Source organism: Gadus chalcogrammus, chromosome 19, assembly GCF_026213295.1.
Source record: "Gadus chalcogrammus isolate NIFS_2021 chromosome 19, NIFS_Gcha_1.0, whole genome shotgun sequence".
NCBI lineage: Eukaryota > Metazoa > Chordata > Actinopteri > Gadiformes > Gadidae > Gadus > Gadus chalcogrammus.
The window spans coordinates 16696754-16719755 of NC_079430.1; the positions used below are offsets into that span (position 1 = coordinate 16696754).

General features: G+C 46.5%; 3 protein-coding genes across 4 annotated transcripts; 2 read left to right on the plus strand and 1 right to left on the minus strand.

Annotated features, from left to right (window-relative positions):
* Nucleotides 1-197: 197 nt before the first annotated feature.
* LOC130372128 (achaete-scute homolog 4) lies at nt 198-3061 on the minus strand. 2 transcript variants are annotated; one of them, XM_056577920.1, is made up of 3 exons: nt 2962-3061; nt 1715-1931; nt 198-1578 (listed from the first exon to the last, which is right to left on the minus strand). In XM_056577920.1, the coding sequence occupies exon 3, from the start codon at nt 1576-1578 to the stop codon at nt 1045-1047; it is 534 nt and encodes a 177-aa protein (XP_056433895.1). In that variant the 5' UTR covers nt 1715-1931; nt 2962-3061; the 3' UTR covers nt 198-1044. The 2 variants fall into 2 exon arrangements, with proteins under 2 accessions (XP_056433895.1, XP_056433894.1); XM_056577919.1 differs by having other exon boundaries at nt 2956-3001.
* Nucleotides 2402-12037, plus strand: prdm4 (PR domain containing 4). The gene is made up of 12 exons (XM_056577914.1): nt 2402-2699; nt 2800-2869; nt 2985-3100; nt 3485-3676; nt 4716-5444; nt 6559-6708; nt 7245-7369; nt 7464-7549; nt 7837-7964; nt 8860-9516; nt 11010-11178; nt 11584-12037. The coding sequence occupies exons 3-12, from the start codon at nt 2986-2988 to the stop codon at nt 12035-12037; spliced, it is 2805 nt and encodes a 934-aa protein (XP_056433889.1). The 5' UTR covers nt 2402-2699; nt 2800-2869; nt 2985.
* A 484-nt stretch (nt 12038-12521) lies between these two features.
* On the plus strand, nt 12522-22928 carry tmem209 (transmembrane protein 209). Its single transcript, XM_056577918.1, has 15 exons — nt 12522-12612; nt 12918-13077; nt 13180-13238; nt 13331-13462; nt 14512-14765; nt 15294-15507; nt 16833-17008; nt 17361-17432; nt 17875-17971; nt 18409-18534; nt 18884-18981; nt 19115-19229; nt 20213-20310; nt 20949-21022; nt 21564-22928. Exons 2-15 carry the CDS (start codon nt 12938-12940, stop codon nt 21616-21618), a joined length of 1710 nt encoding a protein of 569 aa, XP_056433893.1. The 5' UTR covers nt 12522-12612; nt 12918-12937; the 3' UTR covers nt 21619-22928.
* Nucleotides 22929-23002: the final 74 nt, after the last annotated feature.

Consider the following 23002-nt stretch of genomic DNA (forward strand, 5'->3'; position numbering starts at 1 on the left):
ACACACACACACACACACACACACACACACACACACACACACACACACACACACACACACACAATGTCACGGCAAAACACCTATTCCCATACACATCCACTCACGCACAGACACACGCACACAACAACCTCGGTACGATCTCTTTCAAAACTGTTTTATTTTTTCATGTTTTCCACATTAGAATGATTCTGGGGGAATTAATGGCGGGATGCAGGCTGGGATAGACATAAACAAACAAATAGATGTGAGGGCGCGTTTCTCTCTCCCTCTCTTTGCTAAGGTGCTCCGTCTGTGTGTAACGGTGCATTCTTCCGCCCCTGGGATGGGGAATATCCGGCCCAGCCTCACGCAGGTTGCAGATCAAAAGTTGGGGTTGGCTTTGAAAAGGCATTATTGGGATTGAGGTAATAATAGAGGAAGTGGGCATAACCACATGCTTGGGATTCTGTTAAGACGGTTGACTATGAAGGTTGCATACATAGGTCTACGGGCCTACAGCATAAATCCATGAGTCCATACAATTAAATGTTATCCCAAAAAGTGATTGTTTTATTTGGTTTGGCAGAAGTCTCATTGCAACAAATTTGATGGGAATACATTTTGGTAAATGCCAATGTTTATTGACAAAATACAATGAAACAATTCCAAACTGTTCTTCTATAACAAATAAATAATGGCTTATTTAATTATTATCTGATTAATTTATCTCCAATATAAATACCCAATTTTATATTCAAATATGATAGTCTTTTTTTTGTAAACAGTGTAAGGCTACTTTTTGTAATGGATAACAATTAAAAACATAAAGAGAATTGTGGATGGAAATTTACCAAGATTGCCACCAAACAAACACAGTAATGCTGTGTACAGTGTCTTGGGAAGTTCTAAAAAAGAATCTCAATATGTTACCCTTGACCTACTTTAAAATATCACATCTTCGAGTGGTACAAAGCGTTTATTTATATTTTTTAAAGTAGACCTATAGTCTCAACGTATAAAGTCAAGAAAACCCTCATGCTTCTATTTCTATTATTTAATAAACTTCTAGTAAAGCTCGCCGTCGCTGTTACACTCCGCCCCACGTGGCTGGCCGGTTTTACCACTTTTACGCGCGTCTCCGGGCGACATCTCCAAGACGCCGGACGCGCTCCGCTCCAGCACCCCCTGCAGCTGGCGGATGTAGTCGATGGCCGCACGGAGGGTCTCCACTTTGCTCAGTCTCTTCTCCTCCAATTCCCGCGGCAGGTGTTCCCTGAGCCGCGCGTAACCGTCGTTCACGCAGCGCACTCGATGACGCTCTCTCTCGTTGCGCTTCCGAATGAACGCCGGCTCGTAGGCATAGTCACACACCCCGCCGAGATCCAGATGATGTCCTTGGAAAGGCAGGTAGGCCAAACGACCGGTGACGGCTTGACCCGAGGCGTCCAGGTAGGTCGCGTCGAGGTGGAACGGAAGCGCCAGCGCGTCTTTGTAGCCTTGCGCGCGGCGCGTCTTGTCCGCGGACGCGCCGTGGTGGAGCGCTAGTTGCCGCCGGACGAACGAGAAGCGCTCCATTAACTCGGCGGTGTGACGAGACATCTTGGAAACACACACGAAAAGCACAAGTTAAAGCATAGTCAAGATTGAGGGCAGCTTCGATTCAGGGAACCTGCTAAGCATCCTCCTCATTTATTTATTTATTTAGTTATGAAACACCCAACCCAGCGATTCTTACCCCTTTAGTGTCTTCGTGAAATCATCCTCTTTCAAAGCTTTTTGCAAGAAATGAACGTATGCCGTTTAAGTTTAGTGATGTCTCTGAGTATTCGGGGCACAGATGTGATTCAAGTGACAAGCGAGGCAGCCTTCTTCTTGATATGGGGCTTTCTGGATGGGTGTGTTCTTGGGCGGAGATGAAACAGTAACGGCCGAAAGGATTTAGAGATCCAACCCTGGTAGGAGATGAAGGCGGAACAGCTTATTAAGCAGTCACAGTGAAATGGTGAAATAGTTACGACAAATAATAACGCTTTCATTGATGCCTCTTGATCTTTATTTGGCTAGTATTGCATTAATTCGTGTGGCTTTCTTAAGGCAGACCAAACTAAAATGAAACTTTACGCACGGAAACACAGAAATACAACTGTGTACGGTCCAAGCATTCAGTGGCCATTCATCTCAGCAGTTCCTATGAGCCATATTGGTATGATATGATTAATTCTATATAAAGTATGAGAAATGGGTCATACTTAATTGTGAGTAAATAAATAAACATTATTATCATTATTACTATGAAGATTATGATTATTATTATTAGAATTTTTATGATAATTATTATTATCATAATGATAATGATTATAATTATTATTATTTTTAACACTTTTCTGTGAAGGAGTGTGTTCTCCCATTCTGCTCACGCTACTGCGCATGCTCAGTGTAGTGTTCGGGAAGGCATCCTTGGGGTTTGTTTTCATTTCCTTGGAATTGGCTTTTCAAGTAATGGCGAAATGCTTCTTCGATCCACACAGAGTTGTGCCTCTCACAAAAGGTCGGTTACAATAGCTCAGCGAACCCAGCCCACGATGCTTACGACCACTTTAAACGGTGTGTTTAGCCACCGAGGCTAACATTAGCCACACTGCAACACTGAACGATAACAAGAGTTGGATGGTCTGTGATCGTAATATTGGCAATTTTTTTGCTGTTCTACTTCAACGCGGGTATGCACATTGCGTGGTTGTCCATTGTCTAGTATCCTATCCGATTATCCCTATTACGAAGTTAGTTTTGTTTTCCAACTCATGTCCTTCCCTGTGTCAGCCATGCAGACTCGTCGTTCGGCGTTACGTCGTAGATGACCTGGTAGAACATGGACAACAATTGAATACAGGTACAGCCTGCGTGTGTTCTGCATGCTCATCCCTCAACATTGACCCCGTTTCACTCGGTATAGTCAATGTAGATATACAGACTGACCCAAACCTCTTCCCCAACGTTCTCTGCAGGATGAACGACATGAACCTGAGTCCTGTGGGCATGGACCAGCTGAGTGTGACCTCCGTGAGTGCCAGCCACCTGGGTCTGCCCAACTCGCCCACACACAACCCCATCCCTGCTCCGGGTGAGTCCTCATATCTGTCTGTGTACTTGTCGTATGTGTTGCATTGCTAGCAGAGTACTATGATAGGATGGTCAAGTAGTGAGGGTATTCAACAGCCAACTGAATGATACTGGGTTCGATGAATGTGTGCGATTATTAGCACATTAGCATACTAACAAACTGACATGCTAGAAGCTACGTTATGGCATGTGATATAGCATTACTGCTTGATCAGCTATACCCTATATGCTGGCCCACCAGTATGCTAATGAACACGCTAAGATGCATGGGGATCTTAGCTTGTTGTCTTGCGTTTCTCCGGAGGTTCATGGTAAACAACACTGAAACGTGAAATGCTCATTTTCATTATATTATTTTCATTTGAATGTCTTGATTTTTGAACAGGCATGTCTGTGACCATCCCCAGCCTGGGTCCTTCGCTGGGGTCCTTGCCCTCGGCCCTGTCCCTCATGGTGCCCATGGGTTCCCTTGGCGACGGGAGGGGGGTGATGTGCGGCTTGCCCGACAGGAATTACTCCCTGCCGCCCCCTCCGTACCCCCATCTAGAGAGCACCTACTTCAGACACCTGCTACCGGGTGAGTGAGAGAGTGGCGGAGTGAGTGAAAGAGTGAGAGAGTGATGGCGTGAGAGAGTGACGGAGTGAGAGAGTGAGTGAGAGAGTGACGGTGTGAGAGAGTGAGTGAGAGAGAGAGAGAGTGATGGCGTGAGAGAGTGGCGGTGTGAGAGAGAGAGAGATTGATGGCGTGAGAGAGTGGTGGTGTGAGAGAGTGAGTGAGAGAGTGACGGTGTGAGAGAGTGTGACGTGTGAGAGAGTGAGTGAGTGAGAGAGAATGAGAGAGTGATGGCATGAGAGAGTGAGAGAGTGATGGCATGAGAGAGTGGGAGAGTGATGGCGTGAGAGAGTGAGTGAGAGAGTGACGGTGTGAGATAGTGAGTGAGAGAGTGATGGTGTGAGAGAGAGTGACTGTGTGAGTGAGTGAGAGAGAGTGGGAGAGTGATGGCATGAGAGAGTGGCGGTGTGAGAGAGTGATGGCGTGAGAGAGACGGTGTGAGAGAGTGAGAGAGTGAGAGAGTGATGTTGTGAGAGTGACGTGTGAGAGTGAGAGAGTGATGGTGTGAGAGAGTGACTGTGAGAGAGTGACTGTGAGTTTGTGAGTGAGTGAGAGTGGGAGAGTGATGGCATGAGAGTGACGGTGAGAGAGTGGGAGAGTGATGGCGTGAGAGAGTGACGTGTGAGAGAGTGGCAGTGTGAGAGAGACGGTGTGAGAGAGTGAGAGAGTGATGGTGTGGGTGAGTGAAGGATTGAAGGGGAGGGAGACGTTTCTGAGTGGAGTAATGGACAGAGAACATGAATTTGTGATCATCTTCATCGTCTTGTCCTTCCTCTTTATCAGTACACAGATGCAGCACAACACAATATTTAGAGAAGAGTACACCGCTGTGTCTTTATTTCTTCCTCTGCTCTCTGTGTCGACACACAGAGGACGGATCGGGAGCTCCCCACCTACATGGATAGTTTCGTACTGGTATAGAGTGGGGGGGGAGGGCCAAACCAGGGGCCAGCAGTTTGGTTCCCAGTGCGTTGACCCCGTTAACCCCTCTGTGCTGTTCCAGGGATCCTGTCCTACCTGGCCGACCGCCCCCCCCCCCAGTACATCCACCCCAGCAGCCTCAACATGGACGGCACCCTCTCCGTCCCGGGCAGCAACCCCTCCGGCCTGGACCCCTACAGCGGCCCCGGGGGGCCCCTGGAGCAGGGCCTGGGGTCCCTTGACGCGCGGCAGGTCGGCGGGCAGCCGGACGTCCTGCACCCGGGCGGACCCCACGAGCTGGACCCGGCGGGGCTGGCCATGGAGTCGCGCGTCAGCAGCCCCCTGTCCCCCGACCGCATGGGGGAGGAGCTGGCCCCCATGGAGGGGGTGGGGGTGGGCTCGGTGACGGACGGCCAGCAGCTGGGCGGGGGCGGGGGAGGAGGGGGAGGAGGAGGAGGAGGGGGAGGAGGGGTGGACCCCTCGTCCGGCGGGGGCATGCCGCTGCACGGACCCCCCGTGCTGGAGCTGTCGGTGGGCATGGAGCCGGAGCACATGGGGCGGCGGGCGGGGGGCGGCGGCGGCGGCGGCGGGGAGATGAACCCGGGGGTGGTCAGCGTGGTGCTGGCGGGCTCCATGGAGTCGGTGTCCCTCCACGGGCACCCGGGCATGGGGCTGGAGGTGGTGAACGTGTCCCCCATCACGGCCGAGGTCACCCTGGGGCCGGAGAACAACCTGGTGCTGGTCAACTCCAGCCTGCAGCTGGAGGACGCCACGTCCAACAAGGAGAACCTGGTCACCGCCTACACCATCTGTGAGTACGGGGTGGACGTAGTGGGCTGTGGGGCTTTGACTCCGAACTTCGTCATTTGAATATAATTCGAATATCAAAAAAAATAATAATATTCGAATATTCGATATTAGGCAGCCCTTAATATTGGAACCTGTTATGGGCAGGCCAAGAGGGAGGGACGTCGGAGAACCTGACGCAGTCTATTCATAATGTTGTAATGACCACGGAAGAGGCAGTGAATGAAGTATTGAGTAGACAGCGATTTATTAGAAACCTGATAAACCGTTGGAACGAGCAAGACCGGTAACCATAGCAACGCCGGTAAACAAACCTCGCGAAGCCCAATCCAGGTCTGACTGAAAGCATTTAATGGGCAAAATATTATTAATAAATATTCGAATATATTCGAATATTAATATTAATAAACAAACAAACTTCGAATATGATTTTTGTGCAAAAGTCAAAGCCCTAGTGTGCTGTGTGGTGACTCCAAGGATAAGACGTGACACGATCATCGCATCTGTGAGTGGATCTGTCAGTACTACAGGGTGGACTCCCAGTGTTGTACTATCATATTATGTCACTTTAAAAGATGCTTTAATGATACCAAACATGTACATACCGTTAATATTGTTATTATTTCTATAAACCGTATGCCACTTGCTAGGCTACAGGCCTTCACGTCATAAAAGGTGACATCCTCGTGTCTTGCTAACCTGCGATGGTCGCGTCCTCCTCTGAGCGAGCCATTGTGTACGACCGTAACGTGATGCTCTCTGTGTTGGGGGTCCTTTATAACCGCTGCTCTCTGTGTTGGGGGTCCTTTATAATAATAATACATTTAATTTAGAGGCGCCTTTCAAGACACCCAAGGTCACCTTACAGAGCATATAGTCATCATTTATAATGTGATGCTCTCTGTGTTGGGGGTCCTTTATAACGCGATGCTCTCTGTGTTGGGGGTCCTCTATAACGCGATGCTCTCTGTGTTGGGGGTCCTCTATAACGCGAGGCTCTCTGTGTTGGGGGTCCTTTATAACGTGAGGCTCTCTGTGTTGGGGGTCCTTTATAACGTGAGGCTCTCTGTGTTGGGGGTCCTCTATAACGCGCTGTTCTCTGTGTTGGGGTCCTCCAGGGTGCACGCTCTGCGAGCGCTCGTACACGTCGGACTGCCCCGAGCACGGCCCCGTGACCTTCATCCCAGACACGCCCATCCAGAGTCGGGCCCGCCTCTCTCTGCCGCACCCCCTCTGCCTACGGATCTCCGTCGCTGACGAGCCCCTAGGTGAGGAGGGGAGGAGGAGAGAGAGAGAGAGAGAGAGAGAGAGAGAGAGAGAGAGAGAGAGAGAGAGAGAGAGAGAGAGAGAGAGAGAGAGAGAGAGAGAGAGAGAGAGAGAGAGAGAGAGAGAGAGAGAGAGAGAGAGAGAGAGAGAGAGAGAGAGAGAGAGAGAGAGAGAGAGAGAGAGAGAGAGAGAGAAATTAATGGATATCTTGGCGGATACTCTTATTCATAAGATAACTGCGCTGGTTTTATTAGCCACTCTAACATAAGGCTACAAAATAACTTGTGCCTGTTGGTAAATAACATGCCCTAGAGATGCAGATACAAATTCCTTTTTTCATCCCAAACGAAATTATTGATTACAGTTGTTCATAGGGTTAGTCGGACTTATAATAGATCACGATTGCATCAGCAGCAACAGCAGAATGTATTAAGGTATTCTCGTGCATAATCTAAATATTTAACGGCTAGGTACAATTATATACATTTTTAAATATACTGTGTGTGGTATAGTGTTAAACGAAGGTTGTGTTTCTCAGGAGTGTTCGCACGGGACACGCACATCATTCCCCAGAGGACCTGCTTCGGGCCTTTGGTGGGACAGCATTGTAGTAACATGGATCTCTCTGATTGGCCGGAGAAGGACACGCCTCAGATCTGGAAGGTGAGCGAGCTTGTTCGCTGGTCCCTGATCAGTTTGGGTTTCATTGCTCTCAAATCAAAAATGTGTAATGTTGAATTACCGTTTTTAACTGCAGATGTACCACAACAATGTTCTGGAGTTCTGCATCGTCACAACAGACGAGAACGAGTGCAACTGGATGATGTTTGTCCGCAAGGCGAGGTCGGTCACACATGGACGTTAACTCTGATTGTATTCAATACCTCTTATCTGGTGGTTATGATAAGTTATGAGCCTAATAAACACACACTACATCTCATGGCTGAAGATGTTCATCGGTGCTTCTGTATGTGTATGTGTGCACGTTTCTTAAGACTATGTGCAGAAGAATATCTATTTAAACTGTGTGTGTGTGTGTGTACCGTGTGTGTGTCCATGCGTGTGTGTGTGTGTGTGTGTGTGTGTGTGTGTGTGTTTGTCCGTGCGTGTGTGTGTGTGCGTGCCTCTAGGACGCGAGAGGAGCAGAACTTGGTGGCCTACCCGGCCAACGGTAAGCTGTTCTTCTGCACCACCACAGAGATCCACCCGGACCAGGAACTGCTCTTCTACTACAGCCGCGACTACTGCCGGCTCCTGGGTACTGCTCTCTCACCTTTCTATTGGATCTAGTGGTTTATTCCCTTCCATATGTTGCCACCATATCGTTTTGGATATAGGGCACATGTGCCTCTCATCGGGCCAAGTGGATTTGGGGTTTGAATCCCCGTCGAAAGTGTCTGGGTCCAAACCCCAAAGTCTGTAATTATCCTTGAGCAAGACACAATAACCCCTCTGATTCTGAATCTGAAATCCCTGTCAACCCTTTGGGTAGATTGATTGATTGATTGATTTTATTTGACAGTTTTGATATAAAATATGAACAGCACTCTAAATGGTCAGGGATGACACGATAAAGCCAGTAGGCTTGTTCCATATTGGTCCCTGTGGGGCAGGAGGAGAGGGCAAGTAGCAGCTAATCACACATCAATCAGTCAAAAGAATTACACAGTTAAATACAAGTCACACACTTAATAATGATCATACTTAAGACATGCTTAAGATTGGCGTCTAGGCCAGGTAAAAGTGTCTGCTGAATGTACTAAATAGGGAACCAGGTTGTCTCTGCAGTTATTGACTAGCCTGGCTATTGGCAGACCAGGCTCCATCGTAGATTGCACGTTGTTCTGGGGAAGCTGCCGTCATTGTCTTCAGCACAAGAGACGTGATCAACGGGCCTAGTTCAAACGACTCTGTAGGCAATTGGCTGCTTGCCATCGCTTCCCTGTCGTCATTGTGTTAAACCAGCCAATAGCGCGCCAGGGGGAAAAGCCTGCTTTGTGATTGGCTCCCGCAAAAACGTATCGGAAGCAGAAAGAAATGCGTTGCTCTTCTCCAGACCCTCCTGCAGGGCGGACTCAAGTCGGCGGCAGAATGGGCGGGGCTGCCCCGTCTGGTTACTGACGTCCCTCCCTCTTCTTCCCCTTCCTCTGTAGGCGCTCCCAGGGTCCCAGAGGGGCAGATTTGCCAGTGTGGCAAAGAGTGCTCCTCCTTCACCGAGCTCAAGTCTCACGTCAGCGACCACAACCCCCACCCCCACCCTCACCCCCACCACCAACACCACCACCACCACCCCCACCACAACGGCCACGGTCACCCCCCCCTCGACCACAGCCCCTCACAGCAAGACCACCCTCATCAGCAGGAGCAGCAAGCCCAGCAGCAAGGTCAACAACAACAACAACAACAACAACAACAGCAAGAAGGTCACCATGACGACAAACTGACCAATGGGAACTCTAGCACGTCCTCGTCCCCGTGGGGCTGTCACAGCCATACCAACAACAACAACAACAACAACATTAACCACAACAACAATGGCGACAGCAACGACATCATCAGCAATGGCGACGCCCACGCCAACTCGTCCAATCCCAACGCGGCGCCCCCCCGGGCCAAGGCGGGGGGGCGGGGCCACGGCGTCCGCGAGAAGAAGTTCAAGTGCAGCATGTGCTCGCGGGCCTTCATCACGTCCACCAAGCTCAACGTGCACTTCATGGGCCACGTGGGCATGAAGCCGCACAAGTGCGAGTACTGCAGCAAGGCGTTCAGTGACCCCAGTAACCTTCGGATGCACCTCAAGATCCACACGGGTGATTGTACCGATCCTAACCGCGATTGAGTTTAAAGGGGACCTATATTATTTTTTCGTCTTTTATGACCTATAAACGTTGTTATAATGATTGATAGTCATGTTTAACCATACACAAAAAACGATGTCGATTTTCGGGAAACTCTTCCTCTCATCTGGGCGCTTTCAGCATTTTCTGTCAACGCTCGGTTTCGTCCTTCTCCGCCCCCTCGCCCCCCACCTGCCAACCCAACTCCGTTGTGATTGGTTACCTTCCTTGGAGCGCGCGCGCGGGCAGATTTGACCAGGCATATGGGGGCACGCCAGGAGTGCCTCTACGTAGATGATGTCCCGGAAGTGTGAACAAGTGAATCGCAAACATTGCCCCGAGTGTTTAGCGCTCTGCACAGCCACCCCAGACTGTCAGCAGGGAATACGTCGAAATGCATGTATGTCATTATTTGACACTTTAGTATGGTTAAACATGACTATCAATCATTATAACAACGTTTATAGGTGATAAAAGTCGAAAAAGCATAATAGGTCCCCTTTAAAAGTGGACATGTTACACCACCAGGTGTGAGTGTGATTAGCCGTTAACAAGCCTTTTGGGAAATCTGCCTCTCCTGACATCACAAGTGAGCGTGTCAACCTGGATGTCTGCTGGATGGATCAGTCTACCAGCCGACCCGGTAGACTGTAGCAAACGTTGCTCATCTATCCTTCGTATTTTCAAAAGGGCTTGTAACGGCTGAACACACTGTCACCTGATGGTATGATATTGGACCTTTTAAGATGAGGAAATACTTTATTCAACCCGGGGACGGAGTTTCTGGTGTTCCAGCTGCAAAGGGTGAACAGAACCATCCAACCGTTTGATTTGCACTGTACAGTAGATGCTTGGCCTCATTTAAGGTATTTAGTTGAATTAGATGAAGCCTTTGATCCTCATTCAAAAAATTCATAATAAGCACCAAATCTTGTAAAATTCAGACCGTTGCCATCATTGTTTTGGGATTTTCGTTCTGCTTTGATCGGATTTGGGAATAATTACGCCAATGTAGGGCAGCTCGATTATGGAAAAAAAAATCATAATCATGATTATTTTGGTCAATATTGAAATCACAATTATTCAAACGATTATTTTTGAGTTTGAAAACATGAATTCACTCAGCATGTCTCTCCCAAAAAAAACATTGTAACTGAGAACTTTGAAATTCGCCTTAAAGAAATACACAAAATGGTCAAAAAGAAAATGTTCCAATCTAAAATAATATACAGATATGTATCCAGCTGTTCTGCCCTTTCTGAAAAAATTGATCATGTTCATTTTGTGATCGTTTGTCGCTGAAATCGAAATCGCGGTCCAAATTCGATTAATCGGCCAGCCCTGCGCCAATGGCACAACATTTTTGTGGAAACACCAATGATTTATCCTCAACACGCGTATGAAGTGGTCACACTGTATACTTAATAATGGAATTATTATATTTGATCCATCTTGTGGTCTTCCAGGTCAGAAGAACTACCGGTGCACGGTGTGTGAGAAGTCCTTCACCCAGAAGTCCCACGTGGAGTCCCACATGCTCATCCACCAGGCCGGCGAGAAGCTCAAGTGCGGCCTGTGTGACCGCGCCTTCATCAGGAAGCACGACCTGCGCACACACATGTTCTACCACACCAAGTACGTTCCCTACTGCACATATACAGTCGATGCTCATATTTACTGTATTCATATTTACAGGGAGATAAGGATATTAAATCATTTAAGTACTTCTCTTACTTACATCAATGTTGTTTCTAAGTGTTGGTTACAAAGTGCTGTTAGAAAACAATATATATATATCAGTTGAAAATGTTTTAAAGGAATGCTTTTTTGTATGTATGGATATTTATGGATATCAAATTCACTGCATATGGATATGGTTATGGTTTTCCGTAACCGGAATCATCTCTAATATCTGGAATGTTCTCCATCTCTTCTTTACCTTTTTATTATTCTGCATTTCCACTCATCTTGACTTCATCCTAACACAATGTTATCTTTATCCGGTTAATGTTTAATTCATGTTCACCGTTTAAATGACAGCGAGCGTCACATCCAGTGCCCCAAGTGCGACAAGCACTTCCTGAAGACCAACCACCTGAAGAAGCACATGAACTCCCACGAGGGCCGCAGGGACTTTGTCTGCGAGAAGTGCCACAAGGCCTTCCTCACCAAGTATCACCTCACACGGCACCTCAAGATCTGCAAGGGGCCCAAGGTGGAGAGAGCCTCGCGGAAAGGACGGGGGGAGGAAGAGGAGGAGGAGGAGGATGAAGAGGACGAGGAGGAGGAGGAGGAGGAAGGAGAAGAAGAAGAGGACGAGGAGGAGGGGGAGGGAGAGGAGATGGAAGAGGAAGACGAGAGGGGGGATGGTAGGGAAAGAAGGAGGACGAGTAGAAGGGGAGGAGGAGGAAGAAGTTCCGAGAGACTTATCGATCCAGCCCAAAATGAAGACTGTGACTATGGTTCGGAAAAGCCCCTGTCGCCCCCACATTGACGACACTGTGCCTCATTGAACTGTTGTTTATTTATTGACTTTTGTACGGTACTCATTGTTTGTGTGATGTTATTTTTTTGTTTTTTGCCATATTTGGGAGACTTGTAACTGCTGTTAGAATATCTGTTTTCAGAAGTTGTCGTCAGTTATTATCTTTCTTCAAATAAGCTATTATTTGTTTTGTTTTTTCGGGGAGGCTATAATTTACTCATGAGTGAATGCCTGAATCAATAAATCCTTAGACGAATTTGACATGATATTGTTGTTTCAGTCCATTGGAAGAAATTGATTTAATACCGAATAAACCTAAAATACGTCGAATTCTTTTTTTATCTACAAACGTTTTAAAGACGATTTGGAATTAATGTATTTTGTTTTACTTTTATGTGTATCAATATACCATGCATAAAGCTCATGTGTACACTGTAACATGGTATGAGTTTATGAATGAATTCAAACTGGTACACAAGAGACCGGTTACGGGAACCGGATGTACATCGGTGCTGTCAAACTTATTCTTCCGGGTGGAATACAAACTATGCAGCGCCGCTGTTGTTTTCATCTATTTGAACGTGGTACGACTCTTTACCATTTAAAACGTGGGCTTTTGTATTTAATTTGGGAAAACTAGTATCGTACCGTGAATAAATGTTGATGCAATTCTGAACAAGACGTTCGCTTAAGAAGTTTTCTCTGCCTTGTGTGTCACATTCAGTGTTCGCTGTTAGCTCCCAAACGTTAGCATACACAGCGAGCTTTCCATTTTTAAAAAGACGTGCGATACATGTGCGGTGTGTTTAACCATAATCCCGATCGATTCCAGTTGTAGCACCCACGTATAAGCGACCCATGTGCTAATTATTCCCTAAATTCCTTCAAGACAGCAGAGTGTGAGCTGCCATGTTTACCCCGCCGCGGGAAGGCGCGTGCAGCATGATCGACAAGGCGATGCGGATGCGTCGGGAAGAGCAGGAGCGCCAGGTGGTTCTGGCCTGGGCCGTTCTCAACGTGTCCCTGGCCGGCATGATCTACACCGAAATGTAACCCCACTTCTCTAAGTCACGTAGTTTAGCATCGGAGATCATTACACTGTTGCTGTGTTATGTACTGCAAGTCCAAATGTCTTTCCCCCTCTCTTTCAGGTCTGGACAGCTGCTCAGCCGGTATTACGACATCAACTACTGGCCCATTTGGTACATTGGTGAGAACCCTTATTTGAAAGCCGTTCTTTTTATGAACGTTAATCATTCAGATTGGGCTAATGGTGAAATTATACCTTGTTCTCTTTTGCAGAGCTGGCCCTGGCATCTCTCTTCAGCCTCAATGGTCTGTTCGACTTCTGGAAGTACTTCAAGTACACCATGGTGCCGTCCACCATTGATGTCAGCCCCCAGCAACACCGCCTTCTGGGGTTAAGCAACTCTGGTATGATCCCTTCTCTACCACTATGGATGAATTTGACATCAGCCAACACTATTGTATTCTACGGTACTGGATGACATGCATAGCGTCTCCACTATGTATGCAAAACGGAAATCAATAAGGAAGAATGTAACCACTTCTATGGGTTAAAAATGGCTTTTTGAATATATGCCTATGCTTCGCATTCATAGTCTATTCCGGGGAAGAGTAATTGTCTAAATGTTTATAATAACCTACGTTCAGCGCAAGCTTCTTTCAATGAGTTGACTTCACAAACGGGGCTGACTTTGACACAGTCCACACGTTTACATGCAAAGCGTAGACTGCATACGGTTATTATCCAGTAGAGGAATGAACAAGCGTGTTTACCACCGTAACCAGGTCCCAATCCATCACAGGGACATTCCCGGCTTCGGTCCACCTCCATAAAAGTCACAATCACCCAGGTTTCCTTAATTTACATTTAGGGCATTTAGCAGACACTTTGATCAAAAGCGACTCACAACCATTCATACACATATTGACCCACCGACGGCGGAGTCAGCAATGCAAGGTGACAGCCAGCTCGTCAGGAGCAATTAGGGTTAGGTGCCTTGCTCAGGGACACCTCGGCACTCAGCTAGGAGGCGCTGGGGATCGCAAGCTACGAGAGCCCCAGTCGCCTCCACATTGATGACACTGCCTCCATTGAACTGTGGTTTATTTATTGACTTTTGTACGGTAGTCATTGTTTGTGTGTTTTTTTTTTGCCAAAATTCAGAGACTTTGGGAGAGGTTTAACCGCTGATATAATGTCTGTTGTCAAAAGTTGCTTTCTTCAAATAAGCTATTCTTTGTTGTTCTTTTTTGGGGGGGCTATAATTTACTCATGAGGGAATGCTTGAATTAATAAGTCATTTTACAAATTTAATATGAGATATTATTGTTTTGGTAGTCCGGGGAATTTATCTTTTGGGTTGGGACTTGTAACCTTTGGGTGACAAGTCAACCTTCTCTACCTCCTGAGCCACGCCGACCCCCCCTTCACCCCCGAACACCTCGTCCCCTTCCAGGCATCACGGCCTCCCCGAAACAGAAGCAGGAGAAGAAGGCGGACCCGGCGCCCGCCCAGTCGTACGCGCTGCAGGGCCAGAGCGTGCTGAGCTTCAGCCCCTCCCACTCGTCCACCACCAGCCCCAAGTTCTCCCCCAGCTGCGTGACGGGGTACACCCCCAGCCCGCTGAGCGTCTCCTCCAGTCCGGGCCCCAGCCCCGGCGGCACGGGGCCGTTCACCCTCCCCGCTTCGCCGGCCCAGCCCTACGGGAAGGTAAGAGGGGTCCCCCCCCCACGCCGATGTGTTGCTGTGTGCACCGTGTTTTTACCAGGGGGCCGGACGCTGTAGCTGCTGGGGTGTGTTTGACTCCCAGGCCAGGTCCACCCCTTCATCTGAGGCAATCTGCTCACCTCAGCTCTAGTTGTGACTACACACAGTTTCAACAGTAGTCCTTTAATGTCATGGGTCTGTTTCCGCTGTATTTATGCTTTGGGTTAAATGAGGATGTTTGGTTTAAATGATTGCAAGTGTTTGCTTACTTATTGTTAGCACATGTCGTCAGTGTATTTGCAGAGGATTTATCATTTGAGCCCTAATCTTAACATTTAATCCAGTGGCAGAGAACGATAGTTCATCAGTATTTGCCCATTATGATTTTATCTCCCTTTTATTGAGTGCTTTGATCTTGTACGCCGCGGTAGCATCAAGCGGCTGCATAAAGCCATCATACTAGTCACCCAGGTATCGATCCTGAACCCTTCCTCTCGTCCGTCGTCCCCCGATGGCGTTCCTCCTCCCCAGATGCTGAGCTACAGCTCCTCCCCTGGCTCCAGCCCCCACCCCAGTAGCATCGGGCCGGCCGAGGGCTCCAGCCTGCGCGCCCGCTACCGCACCCCCCCCTCGGTGTTCAGCTCCCCGGGGGGGAAGGGCGGCGCGGAGGACTGCATGGAGGACCAGAAGAGCCTGGAGCTCTTCCTGCGCTCGGAGGAGGAGAAGAGCCACCGCAGCCAGCTAGGTGACGCGCTCGCGGCCCGAGTGGTCGGCGGTTGTTGTTCAGTCCTGTTATGTATTCTAAGCACATAAGCTGCCCCCACATAGCCACTAGGAAGCAGGATCGAACACACAAGCTGCATTACCCTCACATAGCCACTAGGAGGCAGGATCTAACACACAAGCTGCATTACCCTCACATAGCCACTAGGAAGCAGGATCGAACACGATCGAATAAGCTGCAATAACTACTCCAGCCACAGATGGCAGCACCTTTTAGACAGGTGAGGAGTGCGGGGCCATTACTTCACACCGGCCACGCCCACTTCACATAGGCCACGCCCACTTGATCCGAAAGACAGCACGAAGTTCAGATTGAGAGAGACAGAATCAATAGGTAGCCCCACCGAGAGGACTGGGCCTAAGCCCGGGACTCGAAGTAGTGCACGATATTATTCTCAATACGCGTTGGATACAATTCCCTCCCTTTTGCTTCATAGTTACCATACCGAAATAGGCCTACTTTAACAAATAAAGTGAGTTAAAAGCGACCAAGGATTGGACCACTTTCTTCAGAAAAAACAGTCCCTCCAGAAAAATGTGGCGTTTTTTTATGATTGTTGCAGCCAAAAATCCTTGATTATGCGGCACGTTTTCTTAAAAAATTAGATGATGTATGCGGCATGTTTATGCAATTTTTCGATGACGTTCACGTCGCGTAATTACCTCACTTCATAACGTAACCATGGCAACAGGGGGAAATGGCTGCTTTTCTGTGAAGGAAACGCAACATTTTTCATCTTTCTGCTAAGATATATGTGACTTTCTTTTAAACGAGGGGATTATGAAATCATGCAAGCCCCGCATAATTTGCGCGGAAATCTGCAATTTATGCGGTAAAAGTGCGGCATATTTGAAAAAATGCAGGCCCAGCATGAATATGCAGACTGGCTGACTGGCTTTTCTGGAGGGACATGTTGTTGTGGACTTGTGGTTGCCCTTTTACAGTAGTGTTTAAATTAGGGAAAGAGAGTGTTCTCTTTTCTCTAGAGAAAAGACTATGGTTAACTGTTAACTTATTTAGTTTACTATTGTTAACTCAATTACTATTGTTGCATTTCACCACAGATTATTTTTTTTGATTTCATTTTTATGCATTTATTTCGCACATTCCTTGGGCAAGCTGTATATTTGTAGATAAATGTGACTTGTCCTCTTTAGATTAGCAAGTCATGATAAACAATACAACGAGGGTTCTTTCTTATTTCTGTGTCGGGAACATCACCTGTGGGAGGGTGGGGCGTAGTCGTGTGTATTTACTTTCTTTTGCCGTCCTTTTGCGACCTGCAGGGAGTCCGGAGGCTGTTTCCCCCGCCCACAGCCCCACCTTCTGGAACTACAACCGCACGGTGGGCGACTACGCCCAGAGCCTGAGGAAGTTCCAGTACCAGCCCGCCATCCGCTCCCAGGTGCCGTCGGCCCACAAGGATGACACGGACCTGGGCTCCAAGCAGGCCGCCGAGGAGGTCAGAGGAGAACGCGCTTGGTTCACATTGTCGTTTGTTCAATTACATTAAGAGAAGGGCGGTGGAAGGCTTCTGTAGGGGTATCTTCAATGTGACTTTAATTATTGAAAACTGCGTGATGCTTGACTCAACAACCAATAACCGTTACCACTTCCGTTTGTGAATTTATTGATTTAGTAAATTCCTCCTGTAGGCTCTTTGACACCAGAATGTATTTTCGGTTTAATCTAGTCTGGATTTAATTATTAAATGGAGGTTTGTGTGTTTTGTATAGGTCGTCAAACAAACGATACGGTAATTCTATCATCTCAGTTATCTCCTTCTAACATTTGCCTTGGCTTTGTCTGGTCAGGTGTGGGCCAGAATCACCACCAGTCGACCCGTAGTGGACCGCATTGACAGCTGGACCGCCAGGCTGAGGAACGTGAGTGTCACCACCGCAGTAGCACCATTCTTGATTTGGAGCCAACCCAGTTAAGCTGCTTTGTTGTGCTGCTGGGACCCAGAGTCTTGACCACCTCCGGGATGATTAAAAAAGTTAAAAGGCAGCTTCAAAAGGCCTCAGGAGCAGGGATTTTTAGGTACACAAATGATTACAATTTACACTTTAATCACACTTTATTGTATGGCTTGATTTTAAGGAAAAAAAACATACAATCTTTTATATTGCTTTCTATCAGTTAATCAATTATAACTCACCTAATTAGACCTTGTGTAGTTACATAATTATACATAATGTATTTACTTATATAATTAAATAAGTAGGGAATAAACTAATCCCCTACATATAAATGTAGGGGATTAGTTTATACATATCCGAGTGGCCCTGAATTTCCCGTCTTTTAATTTTCCTTCTCTGTTTCCAGTGGATCAATGACACCATCCTGGCCCCGCTGGTGAAGGAGACAGACTCCATCAACGGCCAGCTCCGGAGGATCGGCTGCCCCGAGCTCCAGATCGGAGGTACGCACTTTCTCAATAACTAGGGTGGCTGGTTAGCTCGCTAATATGTAAAGTTGTGCCTTTTTAGATCTCCAAAGTGCATCAACTTTAACTTCGGATACAAATTCCTACCGATTCATGCAATGTTTCTATTCAAGCATTGTAACTTTTGCTGACAAATGGTAATTGTGTTCTGATATGTTCTCAAGGGTTGGCCTTTGCCTGTGGCCTATATTAATTTCGAAAATAGAAAGAGGTACAACAGTAGATATGTGAACACAGTGATCCAGAACATAAAGTGCCCTAACAGAAATATAAGTTAAAATGTCATCATCTGTTCAATCTGTTCAATATCCATTTTTGACAAGCAAGCGTTTTTTGACAACACATCACATAGCCAGACACATCATGCCCACTCTTCCTGCTCCCTGGGTGTGCTTCCCGCTGTCCTCCACCAGAGGCCAGTATAAGCAGCCTGAAACAGGCGGCCGTGGTCAAAGCCTCGGTCATCCCCACACTGAACGCCATCGTCCAGTACTTGGACATCTCCCCCAATCAGGAGTACCTGGTGGAGAGGATCAAGGGTGAGTACATAAAGGCATGGTTGTACAAAATGTGTCAGAATGTGAATAAATGGGGCTTGGTGTAGTGGTCCAACGTGTTTTTCTGTGTTTGAACCGCTATGTCTGACTAGGTGTCCTTGCACAATGTGCCTAACCCCTACCTGCTCATTAGTCGGCTGTTATTATCAGAAATGTGAATCGAATGCGAACGGTGAAAGCCGAATATCACACAACACTTTAAACAAAGAACCTGGAATTCATTAATTTGAATGTTTTCCAGTGTTTGTTGTCGGTGGGATTCCTTCTCAGCTGTTGGGTGTCTTATGTTGATGCTTGTGATCTTAATGGCGTTTGGTTTCCTCCACACCAGAGCTGGCACACAGCGGCTGCATGAGCTCATACCGCTGGAACGGAGGCGGCAATCTCAAGAGCCGCAAGTGGGACACCGACCTGCCTACCGACTGTGCTGTGAGACACACACACACAACCACACACAACCACACACAACCACACCCACACACCTACACACTCACTCACTCAAGGTCTGGGTGCTGCTGTTAAATTGATGGCTTGGGTGTTTATTTCCCCCTCCCCCTCTCAGATTCTCACCCATGTGTTGTGCACGTACCTGGACTCCCGGTTACCCCCTCACCCTAAATACCCAGACGGGAAAACCTTCACCTCGCAGCACTTCAGCCACACTCCGGACAAACCCGGTGAGTGTGCCGGCCACGCACCTCCCCTCCAGGCCCCTGCCCTGGTGTCATAGTCCACTGGATCCTCAGAGTTCAAGGCAGCCTTCACTGGAGAAATCCAGTTTGAGTCGGTTTTGAGAACACAATTACTTTGGACACTAGACGGGGCACCTATGTGCTAGGGCTGGGTATGGCACGGTACCGCACAATTCAATCCCATTCGATTCTTTAGGTCTTGATTCGATTAGATTTCGATTCGATATTTATCCAATTGCTTCGATATCGATTCAATAATGCGTGCAGATGACAGAAATACCTAAATATTATTTAGAATGAACCATTTAAAATGAATTAACCGTTTCATTGTGGCAAAAAGGGAATACACCATTGTATTGTATTGTTCCTGAGCTGTTGCAGCATAAAAGTAATAATCATAACATGGGCAAATGTAAAAGGGCATGTACATTTAGGCATACTCGCCTCTAGATTACAATGTATGCTTCTTTTTATTTATTTTTTGGAAAATATTCTGAATCTAAATTGCCCCCCCCCCCCCCCCCCCCTCCCTTCCTGAATGGTGTATGCTTGCCAACTGTGTTAACCACTACTATATATTCAAGATCTACTCTGTCCATGCTTTCAAAGAATGCCGTCGAGCCACGCAACGGGCCCATCAGCTGCTCCAGTGGAGTATGATGGCACTCCATTAGCTTTCCTATGGGACATTGTCATGCTCACATTGAATCAGTGCCATGGACACGGGCCATTACAGCTTTAGATGGAAGGCCATTTGGCTGGGTTCACCGAAAAGGCTGACACAGCTCTATCACAGGAAGAATCTGTTAAATATAGTGTTTTTACAGATGGAGATAATGAAACGAGTGCCTCGGTCTATAAACAGTCTCTGACAGTTCTATACCTTTCTGTGTACATTGCAAGGCTTTACGGTAGCATTATCTCCTGCCTGTCTGAGTGATGGTTTCTTTCATCCCGGTCCAACCTAGACGTGACCAACGAGAACCTGTTCTGCATCCACCAGAGCAGCGCCAACCCTCCCCACTACCAGCTCATCTACCAGGGCCACGTGTACAGCCTGCCCAAGGTGAGCGCTCCCTCCCTACAATGCACTGCTTGCAGATTTACCATGGCCCTTTTTAAACAGTATCGTAAAATGCATCGATTTCTTTGAATGTGGGAATCAAACCGCTAACCTTTGCAGTAGGGCTGCTCGATTAATGGAGAAATCATTATCACCATTAGTTTGGACAATATTGAAATCACGATTATTTTTGAGTTTGAAAACATGATTTATTTATTCAGCATGTCTGTCCAAAAGAAAATAGTAACTGAGAACTTTGAAATTTCTCCTTAAAGAAATACACAAAATTGTCAAAAAGAAAATGTTAAAATCTGAAATAATGTACAGATATGTATCCAGCTGTTCTTTCGTTTTGAGATCGTTTGACGCTGAAATCAAGATGGAAATTAGATTAATCGCCCTACTTTGCCATGTTCCTTCTCAAGGTTCCTAGTTCCTACACTTGTATTAGATTTTTCTTGCTGTTATAGTCTTAAGGGGTTATAAAATGAGGCTTCAGAGACCGTCTCTATGATTAAGGGCTGCACAGAAATACAATTTACTTAATTGAGATGGAGGTATAAACGGCAAGTCAGATCTTGCTGTTGTTGTGATGATTATGAAGTGAGTGAAAATATCCGTCTCCATTTTTACGCCAACAGGGCAGGAACAACCTGTTCCACACGGTCCTCATGTTCCTCTTCGTCATCAAGACGAAGGAGTCAGGGATGCTGGGGTGAGTTCTCTAGTTCTATCTAGGGCTGAACGATTTGGGGAAATAATCGAATTGCGATTATTTTGACCAATATTGCGTTTGCCTTATGTTGGGTATTATTCACTAAAAAATGAATAAATCATTCTTTAGAATGATGACCAACACAACATCGGAAGCAGTCAACATAAAAACTGCTCTTTCCTTTAGGCCAGGCGGATGTGTTGGGATTAATTTATATTATAAACATTCTTTATTTAACTATTGAATTGTAAAATAAAAATAAATGAATCGTACCGATTTCCAGTCAGTAACGGTAACAAATCACTTTTTTCTCTTTTTTTTTTTTAAATCGCAGCCTTTGCGATCTGCATACCACGTTCTATTTCATCGCGATTTCGATTTGAATTCGATTAATCGTTCAGCCCTAGTTCTATCCTGTCCGTCACTCACTGAACGGTATTCACGTCACTTGGAACTAGAATGAGAAAATAACTCCCAACGAAACGGGATCAGACTTAAAGTTTGTACCTGTGAAACTGATTTGAATCGTTTTTCTTGGCAGGAGAGTGAATCTCGGCCTATCAGGGGTAAACATCCTGTGGATATTTGAGGATTGACGCCCTCCTCAGCGGGTTTTTCTCTGAAGAATATCAGACTTAAGGACTCTGGGATTTGAGGGGGGAAACGTCACCATTTTAAGGACACTCGAAGTCTCTCTCTCTCTCCCGGACCCCTGATGGAAGAGAATGGAGGCTCTTCCGACTGGAAGGGACTGCGATGTGTTTCACAGTAAAACAAACTACAGTAACAATGTCCTTAGCGGTGGAAGACGAAACCGCACCACTGACTCGCGGTTAGAACTCTGAGAAAATGCTTTTGAAATGATCATGATGCACATTTATGTGTACTGTTGATCCAACACAGCAAAGTTTTGTTTGTGCAACCGGTTTTCTAAGTATTTTCACGAATTTACCAAAGTGGGATTAATGTAAATAATGTACTACTTTGTAATTTGGTAGCTGGACAACATCACGGGTTATCCCCCTTGAATGTAAATATGTGTGCAGTCGAAACATTTTTCTTTTTTTAAAGATTGCGCCTCCTTTTTTAAAGCTTACTCCAGCTGGCAGGATTTGTTTGTGTCTATAACCGATACTACAGCTATTTTCGTCCAGCAGTTTGGTTACGTATGGTAACACGGCTGGTAACCCCCCTCACAGCTCTGTAGGCATGGAGGTGCATCGGCACAAATGCTTATTCTGCATGTCTTTCGCTGTATTGCAGGTAATATCGCACCTAAAGAGGAATAACTTGATCATTTGGGGGGGGGGGGGCTCCAAGCAAGCAAGCGTTTACGTCAAAGACATTAGGGTCAGATATATTTCCGTTGCATCCCTTGGCTGACTCCTATTTGGGTACCTCGGTAAACATTTTACCAAGCAGCTGTCACTGTTTGCATAAAATTTGAATTTCATATGCTTTTGTTTGTTTACCATAATGCCATTTTATAGTGTGCAATAAAATCTAAAAAAGATGAGTCTTAACGGTTTCCTTCCTACCTGTTGTGTCTGTTGGCAACCACATGGGAGCGCTGAAGTACTTTTCAGACTGAATAACCTTTTTATTCTGGGACCATTCATCTTTAGGGATTATTGTTGACCGGATGAAGGTCACCCTAGCACACGTATGTGAATATATATGTGGTGAATGCAGTTTCATACTGTGAGATGGACGAGAACGCCTACTTAGGAAAAAGGCTGAATTTCTCAGCCTTTAGATATATAGAATATCCTTTGTATACTCATGTCAAGTGTTATCGGTGCCTAACATCGCACCAGAGTTGGAAAGAGCATTATAAGGCATCGTTATATTGTAGTGTTTTGTTTGTAGTTATACATCATTAAAAGCATTTCATTTAGCACACACTGACTTTGTAATTCACTAATTGATGTAGTCAAATATCTCACTATGAATGTTAAACAATATAATACTTAAATATAA